Consider the following 9,868-nt stretch of genomic DNA (forward strand, 5'->3'; position numbering starts at 1 on the left):
ACTTGAGGACTCGAGCTTTTTGAATTTTTTTATCCGTCCTGACGAAGGAAGCCACGGTCTTCAGTCCTGATGTATTTAAAATCGTATCGACATCTCTACCGACGACGTGGCACGGTGCAACGATCAGCGCCACTTTCTTGTCCCTCGTTTTCACTCCGCCAATAGCCACCCTCTTTTGCTCTTTAGCCTCGACGTACATACGACGACTTTAAAGCNTACATATTCTCACGTTTCACGACATATTCAGTAGCAAGGAGAAAACCAATAAAATAAACTAAGTATAAATTTGTAAAGTAAAATAAACAACGGATAATGACTTGAATATAATGACGTGATATAAGACGACGTCACCTTGGGGCTGACTTCCCATGTCACGAAGAAAGTGGAAAAATGCAACGCGTAGATATTCCAGCAGGTAGACTTTAAAGTAATAATCCAGAGACCAAAGAGCAAAGTGATTTCAATTGTAAATTCTCGAGCGAGTGAAACTTTGTTCGGTAAGGAAAATAACTTGAGGACTCGAGCTTTTTGAATTTTTTATCCGTCCTGACGAAGGAAGCCACGGTCTTCAGTCCTGATGTATTTAAAATCGTATCGACATCTCTACCGACGACGTGGCACGGTGCAACGATCAGCGCCACTTTCTTGTCCCTCGTTTTCACTCCGCCAATAGCCACCCTCTTTTGCTCTTTAGCCTCGACGTACATACGACGACTTTAAAGCACTCTATTGTGATTTTCGAAGAATGCTCCTGGATTGTTAAAATGCCCGCCTCTATCGATCGATAGCTGCATAACTATAAATTGTACCAAGAGAGGCGTGTACGCGGTGTTTTAAATTGCGTCGTTCGTTCCGCAGGATTTCCGTTGCTGCTGTTCGTATCAGATTCAACCAACTACATACCGGATGAATTATTGTCGTGTTGTGAGAAACGATTTTTCTGATTATTTGTACACGTCAACTATTTAATCGTTCGATAGAAAGAACTAAAACGATGTACAGCTCCGTTAGAAAATTTTTATCTATAATGGTTTATCTTTGATCAGTAATTTCATTCAAATTGTTTAAATCAGCATTAAATATAATTTCTCGCATGTAAAGTTTAGCTGAAATTATTTTGTACACGTGTTCATGCGTTTACCAACAAAGGGCTTTAATATTATCATAGTAACCTTTTGATAATACGCACTTCAAAACTGTGCTTTGATTACGTAATTGCTGTCAATAGCAATGCACAGAAAGGCATTATCCGAACATACTATTAAACAAGAATATTTATAGTATGCATTATTTGCTATCGAAAATACTTATCAGACTACATTCGATAAAGTTAATAAAATTCCATAATTTTAACAGACGTCATTTTCGGGAATTAAATTGCGCCAATTTAAGTTCAATCTTCATTTATTCTATATTTAATTTCGCCTGGAGCTATCAATCTTCGCTGTTCCAAATATTAATTATACACAGGAGATGAAACAAATTCAAATTAAATTAAGTTGCATATACGAAACATCTTTACAGGAATAAACTTATTCGCGATATTAAAAATGTATACGAAATGTTTAATAATACACGAGCGTTGAGCACGATATTTCACGGGGAAAGAATTCTGAGCTCCAAGATTAACGTATTGCACAACCATATTTTAATATTCACGACTGCATGATAGATTGCTTTAAACCTTAGAAAATATTTTTCAAGGAAACCTGTCAGGAGAATCATTCTCGCACGACGAACGATGATAGATGCTATAGTGGTAAAGTTTAATACCTCGAACTATAAGTTTCGACTTAAGTTCACCTAATACTCTAAGATACTTTTGCGAGCAAATTTTATATATTCCATAAATGAAAGAGTCTAAAATTCGTTCAAACAGATTTTCATAAAAACACAAGGAACATCAAGTAAATTGGAAATTTTTTAGCCGCTTCCGAAACGGGAACGATGTAGAACAGAAGAGGAATATCTGTATGACAGAATAAGGACAGAATCATTCGTCGCGTTCGCGAATTCCATATTTAACAACATATACGTGTACATTTGCGTACGAGTCGGTTGAAGATCACATTTTGCCTCGGATGTGTTTTTCTTCTGTTTTAAGTCGTATAGAGAAACAGTTACGTTGGTCCCGCTATTTTATCAACGCCATATTGCGCTGCTATGAGAGAAAATTGAAATGAGGCTTTCGAGAAATTGAAAGCAACGAACTGGTTTGAATAAGAGTGAAGGAAGAAGATATTATGAATCGCGATTGCGGATGTGGAAAGCTTTCGCTGGTGGCGATATCGGAGTACGAGAAAAACATTAAAGAAATGCTTGAACAAACGATGCGAAGAGGATGCTGAACATTGCCTCGAAGAAATTAGATACTTGCCCGCCGGTTATTGCGTTATATTTGATGATTCAAGTATATTTAGCATTAGTATGGTAAGGTTATGAATTTAAAAAAAAAATTATAAGCGTCATCTTTGCAAAAGTTCTTGCCTGATTTGAAATAAGATGCGAACGGTTACATTTTATGGTGACATTCTTTTACGTAGCCATCCCTGTTTTCTATCATCTTTTTTACAAGTAGGTGGATTCCCCTTTCAAATGAAAGATTGGCCAGATCGAAGTTGATCGTAAAAGTTAAGACTTTTAAATAGAACAAATCATTGCTTAAATTCTTACTATCTTTCGATAGGTTTATAGCACAGTGCTAAAATAAACATCAATGCCGAAGTACAATGAAATCTGATCCGTCACTAAAAATGGGGCACGCTCTTTTGCATTGACCTAATGTTATAACATCTTCGGGTAGTAACAAATAATTGAGATTAATTCAACTTTAAAACTTTTGTATTTTTGTATAGTCTCGTTTAGGGGTTAAAGAAAAATGGAAACATAAAATACGTATACGTTCAGCCGACTCTATTAAACAAGAAAGCATTACGGAAAAAGTTTTATTAGGAAGCTGTACAGCATATTCGTAAAAGGTTGTTCGCTTCTTAGTATGCATTTAATGAGTTTAGTTTAAAAGTTCCTTCTATTAGCGAGTAAAAGAAGCGTCTTATCTCGCGCACGGGTAATTTCTTCATGATTAATAGCAGACGATTGTATCTCGATAGGTTTATAGCACAGTGCTAAAATAAACATCAATGCCGAAGTACAATGAAATCTGATCCGTCACTAAAAATGGGGCACGCTCTTTTGCATTGACCTAATGTTATAACATCTTCGGGTAGTAACAAATAATTGAGATTAATTCAACTTTAAAACTTTTGTATTTTTGTATAGTCTCGTTTAGGGGTTAAAGAAAAATGGAAACATAAAATACGTATACGTTCAGCCGACTCTATTAAACAAGAAAGCATTACGGAAAAAGTTTTATTAGGAAGCTGTACAGCATATTCGTAAAAGGTTGTTCGCTTCTTAGTATGCATTTAATGAGTTTAGTTTAAAAGTTCCTTCTATTAGCGAGTAAAAGAAGCGTCTTATCTCGCGCACGGGTAATTTCTTCATGATTAATAGCAGACGATTGTATCGCTTTTAAAACTCGTGTTCATTCTCAACAACTATTTATAAAAAAAAAGATTTTAGTTATTAACTCAGAAATTTAAGGTCTTTATAAAATTATTACTATTCCCATTAGCTAAAAATGTTTGATCGCAAAAAATGGTAAAAGAAATGCTCTTTCAACGGAGGAGCGCGATGCAAGCCTACAAGCCCGAAATAATATTAAATGCGAGTTAAAAAAAAGTTTCAGAGTATAATAGAGGCGAAAACGAATTGAATATGCTTTCACTAAACACGAATACATTGAATTGAATTCGGAAGCGTTGGCTGTAATTCGATTCATGAACATCTAACTGAAAGCACGCTAACCTTTTGCCATTCCACAAAGGAATCCAATGATTGCATGGTTTCCACGATAACAAGAAGAAGAAATATAAGCAACGGTGTACAATGGTATGTTACGTGTGAGCGCGCAATTACGGTTTCAACTTATAACTTCTACCCTGTGTTGCTGTTACGCGCTTCCTGAACCATACACGTTTAGCAGGGAAATATCGGTTTGCAGAACAAGTCAAAATGGCAAAGTTTACAGTTGCACTTGTTTCCAGTTACTATTTCTGTATAATCAGCCTCAATAGAAAAATCATCAGCTTTAAGAATGATCATAAAATTGAATTTCTTTCGTGTAAGATCACTCGCTTGGATCTACATACATGCACAACGATTTCATTAAAACAGAAATAATAAAAGTTTGAAACGTGAACCTTGGAAGTATGTCAGTTTATATACAATTTGCATATAAATCTCCATAGAATGAATTTCTATCTCACTCAGTTTTTTGAATAAGGATTTCAAGTGATAATTGCTACCGAAAATTCAAATAGTCGCACTCTCTACGTCGCGCCGTGCTACTTTTTCTCGACAAAAACCGAGGGTAGGAATGAAATACAGACCGAAAAATGTCACAAATTAGGTCGCGTTAGGTCCCATTCACATTACCGCAACGTAACCGTACCGTAAGAAAAATTTTACGCGGTGGTGTTTCTTACGACGGAAGCATTTCTTGAGCCCAAAATTTCGCACACAGATCTCCCCCCACCCAACACGTCAGATTTTTCTTACAGTACGGTTGCGTTACGGTAATGTGAAAGGTCCATTAAGCGTGAAAGTTTGGAACAGGGTTGCAACACGAAGTGTCCGTACGTTGACGAGAGCGCTCGTTCCCATAAGTGGGTAGTTCAAAGTGCACGAATCAGTTTATATTCATAGCAAATAAGTTATTTAACGTGATGGGCCGCGCCCATCGGGATGTAGGCCCGTCACATTATCTCGCATTATCCGCGTAATCGGAGTACGCGACTATCGGCGAGGGAAAGGGATAGGTGTATCTTTCCCGTGTCTCTCGTTTCCGCCGTTCGCTCCGCCATCTCTCCGAGTCAACCCTTCAGACTGTCTAGGAATCCGTGTGCAAATCAACCGCAAGGATAGTTGAGCGATAATTTTCACAGTGAGTGACAGCACTCGCAGTGCCGCGTCCTGTCCTTGTTTTCCCACGCATTTTTATTTCTCGCAGAGACAGAGTACATATTAAGCTATTCGCATACAACGGATTTGGTCGCTTTGTTTTTTCGAGAACAACCTTCCCGCTTGACATCTCGCGATAAACCTCGATCGATACTTCTCTCGCTCGTTCGTTCGTACTACTCGGTCGAGTTTATCCCGGTTGAAAAAACGATACGAATCAACCGGAGCAAATAAGGAAAAAGTGAAGCAGGCAGGTAACGTGCGGCTCAAAATTTTAATTACACGGTTCCGCTATAATTATATCATATTCGGAAACAAGCATTTTTGCGAGCCCAGTTCGCCCGACACAGCCGGGTTGCTAGCTAGAGAGATGCAGAGTTTCGTTTCGGCCGAGTAACTTCGCACGCCCATTCGAGAAGTAACTTTCCACGAGTGTTGCCGATGAACATTTCAAATTTAGTTTCGCATCGATTCCGCGCGTCAGATTCGACTCGCAACCAGCAATTTTGTCGTTCCGGAGTGTGCCCGCGTTTCGCGCTACGCGTAATCCCTTTCGGTCCTATGTGACATTCGCCTATGCTCATTTATATCACGAGCAATACGTAAATTGAAAATCATGATCTTTTGTGACACGCATGGATTGTAGTAGGATAAATTCGAAATCAATCAATATCAGTAATTACGAATTAGTTTAGCCTGGCTTATAAATGCGCAGAAAGCAATTGTCAGAATCAGTTTCAGCTAACTAGATTTTGCCAACTTAATTCGAATCATGTCTGTAGCCTGTATACCATTTCTACTTCGCATCCATGTAGTAAGACAACGCGTGTACCTCATCTACTTATTCCTAATTTCACACAATGCGCTGATGGTGAACAAAGGTTGATTAAAGGTTTGCTTAGCCATTAAAATATTCCATTAACGTGTAGCATGTGCACCTAGTCACACACACAGTGAACGAGGCCAGACGAAGAAAGAGCGAACTGAAGACAAGCTCGAACAGCCTAACAGGGCGGAAAGAGATAGTGGGAAGTGGGCGGTCGAAGGATGAGACGATGGAGGAACCTTATTAAGGGTGTCTGTTCCGCCCCCTCGAGCGCTTAAATTTCAAACTGTCGCCCTACGAAACACGGCGACGTCGTTAAGGCTCGGCCGTCGAGATTAAAGGCTTTCGAGATTCGAGAGATTTAAAGTCTGGAATTGTCCGCAATTAGTGCGAAACGGTAGGAGAGAGGACAGCGTCCCGGCAGAGGGGGTGACAGGGGGTGGGCAAACGGCGAGCTCCTTCAGGAAAGCACAGAGAGCTTCCTGCAAGAAGCGAAAGAACCGGGCAAAAAGTTAACGAGAGAGGTCTTAAGATGCGTCGCGATCATTATCGACGTTCTTCATTGTCTGAACGATGTCGTCTCGTCCTTGTTCAGACAAACGTATTGTTCTTTCTCAACGCAAATAAGACGGACGCTGCCCCTTTGTGGATCTTGATGCGAAAACGAATCTCCCGCACTTTGACCACTTTCCTTCGTATTTTCCTTTTTTCTGAAGGTTATGAATATTATTACATTAAGCAAAAGGTAAAAAGATATTTCAACGGATGTTTAGCAGCATTGCTTTTATCGGCGTTCGAGCAATAAAAATTATATGCTTGGAATGCCGAGGTGTTTGACCTTTAGCGAGCAGTTACCATTTTCTATTTTCTCTTGCCCAGTGTAATTACGAGTACTGTAAAAGATACAGAGGCTAGCTGAAAATTAAGAAAGGAGAATTTTTTTCACTCTCGAACCGTTTTTATGGTTCGACTACTTCTCTCTATTTTTTCTGTTTGTCGCTTTACGTTATATGAATTGCAGTTAATTCTAGGTTCAAGCATACGCACGTCGCACGAATGCTCGGTCTCTTTTCGAGTCTTTCGCCGGCAAATTTTTGGGTTGAATATGCACACTTTAGGAGCGACGAGAGCGAGTGTGCGCGCGCGCGCGCGCTCTCCCGAATAAAATTACAGTCTAGCTTTTTGCTTGGCCATCAGCGGAGAGGCGTTGACTCTCTAACGAGACTTTTTCAAGAGAAAATTTTCAAGAGATATATTCCTCGAACGGACGTACGTCATCTCTTGATCGAGAATTTTTCTACGCGGTGAAAGAGGATGCGAGATAGACGTACTTCGTTAACCGTGTTTCAGATTTTGCAGCAATTTCCGATTCGAGCCCAAATGAAGTCGTCCGTCTGTGCACGAACAACGATTTTATAATACTTTAAATGAACGCCGCCGACGGCCAAGAAAATTTAATGAGAGAGTGAAAGTCGTTCATTTTTATGGTCGGCTATATTCATCTTCAAGGGTGGTTCGTTCGGTCGCGTTTTATGGCTTGAAAATTATTTGACGAGAACCTGGTTTGCACAGAATGGCGCAGGAATTAAACATTTTCCAGAGGCGAGCTTTACAGTTTTAGAATGCGTATAATTCACAGTTAATAATCTGTAAATTCCTGTTGTCAGTGAGGAGAACGTGATAAATAAAATAATGTTTTGTGCAACAAACGATATAAATTATAAATGTATGGAGACGTGTAAGAATTTGAATCATTCGAATCCCGATTGACTGTTCTTTGTAGAAAAAGGGCGCGAAGCTCTACGTAGTGAGTCGAAAACAATTCGCGCACCGTTTGTTTTCAGAAGTCACGTACTTACACGGATCGTTCAAATAGTACGGGGCACGTCTCACTGGGGACAAGTGTATCGTATACAGAACGTCCCCACGCATGACTCACTCACTGGTGTCCGTGACGTATTCATGCACCCGAAGTTTGGTAGCATAAAGTAGCGTAGCTCTTTCACGGTTCCGTTCGATAGGAGCACGAATGCACAGATTCTATTCCACAAAATCAGGTTTACACTGGTGTCACGTGCTCGTCGTTATCTCGTTTCCAATACCCGCTGTCAGTCGAAACTTTTCGGAATACGAGGAAAATGCGTACGTGTGCACCCGCGACGCGATGGAACACGCGAACTCGACTCGCGGAAGGTGCTCGTTTTTCCTGAAATAGCATTGTAGCACCGAGGAACTGTCGCTGAAACTGTCGACCTCCTTTTTTTCGCGCTAATTTCACGCGCCGGAGAATTCTGTCAGAGATAGCGACGAGATCTGGCCGTTCTTTTATCCGTCACGTCCGTATTAAAAAAAGAAGAGGGGAAAAATGGGAATGACGTTCTTGAATATTCTGTGAATTTCCATCGTATACAAAGAAATCTATGAGTCTAGGACCGAATTTTAATGCATTCTCTTCTTTCCTAACTTCCTTTATAGTCATTCGAAAATTATTCCACTAATAAGTACTGCTGTAAGTGAGAGTAACAGATGGAAGCAATCTGGAACTGATCCACGCGAGAAAGATAAAACTTCACTGTATTCTTAGATTCCGGTGACAGATGAAAATAATCCAACATTGAACCATGAGAAGATAATTAATCTTCACTATCTTCTTGAACTCAAGCAGCGAGCGTGCGTAATCCGGAACGTTGGCACACGCGGAAGAAGAATCGGACAATATAAAAGACTTACCGACGAAGATTAGGCAGCGGGCCAGCATCGTTCGATCCTGTGTCCTTGGATGTTGGTCAACCTTGCACCCGGCGGAAGTCAGTCGTGTCGCCGGTCGAGGACGTCACACCGTGGCGAAGATCGCGAAATGTAAACGTGGTCTTCGGCAAACCGAATTGAGATCACAGTCCGCTAGTTCTCGATCCCCTTCGACGTCGCCGACTCGCGATGATTCAACAACTTCGCCGATCCGAGTACCAGTCGCGATGACACGTCGATCGGTATCGTGGTCGACGTCGATGGTGGTGAAGCCGACCGCGAAAGTGCACGCGGCGGCGGAGCAGGGTCATACGTGCCAGGACCAGCTCGCAGATCGCGAATCGCGGCGCGGAGAGGAGGGGACAAAACAGATGACAGATAGAGCGAAAGAGGTCCGGCAGAAAACGCAGCGCGTCCACCCTCGCGAAAGTCTTTGGCCTCCGGCACCGCCGGCCACGACTGATCGTGCCGGGAACCCCCGCGACTCTAGCCACGCATGCGTCCAACCCTCTCCCCGTCGACCTGTCGCGATCCTTCTCGCACCCTCCTCTCCAAACCACCCTCTCGCTTCGTTCGAGTCGTAAGGGTTGGGAAGGGTGGTTGCAGGTGCTACAAAGAATGAAACTGAGGACGCACGGTGCGCGGTCGTTGCACGCACCCACCGTTCGGAGATGCTCGTGATGCGTTACACTTTTGTCTGGTCTTCCTTCCTTCTGCTGCGCTACGCTTCTGTTCTTCTCCCTTTTTTGTTTCTTCTCCTTTCATTTTTCGGTATTGTTTTACTTATTGTTCGCGAGGTTCTTCCCAAGGTACGTTGATCCCGTTCGAGACGTTCGACTCGAAGGAAAACCATGGACGAATGATAATCAGTCTGGTTCGCGGGACATTTTTTCAGGAGTTATTCTCGACGAAGAGTGGAACGCGACTGCACGGCTGGTTGATCCAATCCGTGAGCCGTTTCTACCCCTTTCTTCGCGCTTTCTGTCGTGTTGTTGCAATCCTAGCGTGATTTTTGTTCCGCTTTGTGACGGGGTCTCTCCTCTGACGACCGATCGGCGCGACGGTGTAGGTGTGCGGTGCTTAGACGGAATGAAAGGCTACGGGTATTATACTTGATGATTGTTGTATGCGCGGCGAGCTTTCGAAGACTCGAACCCGTGTATTTTGCGTACACCATACCGCATCGTGACCGTGTTTTCGCTGGAAAATTGTCGCGCTCGCTTTCCGCGACACACCGATAATTCAAACAACGCGACGATGGAAAGTTTGTAG

General features: G+C 41.8%; 1 protein-coding gene across 11 annotated transcripts in view; it reads right to left on the minus strand.

The window, feature by feature from the left end:
- Dscam2 (Down syndrome cell adhesion molecule 2) overlaps positions 1-9,062 on the minus strand; it is a 97,603-nt gene extending 88,541 nt beyond the window's left edge. For all 11 annotated transcript variants that reach the window (XR_001916605.2, XR_001916604.2, XM_026813373.1 and 8 more), the window contains exon 1: positions 8,579-9,062. Coding sequence is in view for 9 of the 11 variants with exons in the window: in XM_026813373.1 (XP_026669174.1) it covers positions 8,579-8,606 (28 nt within the window). In the remaining 2 variants the exon portion in view is untranslated. The remainder of the gene's footprint in view (positions 1-8,578) is intronic.
- Positions 9,063-9,868: the final 806 nt, after the last annotated feature.

The sequence above is a fragment of the Ceratina calcarata genome, unplaced genomic scaffold (assembly GCF_001652005.2).
Source record: "Ceratina calcarata isolate Rehan_Ccalc_2016 unplaced genomic scaffold, ASM165200v1 scaffold328.2, whole genome shotgun sequence".
In the NCBI taxonomy this organism is placed as follows: Eukaryota; Metazoa; Arthropoda; class Insecta; order Hymenoptera; family Apidae; genus Ceratina; species Ceratina calcarata.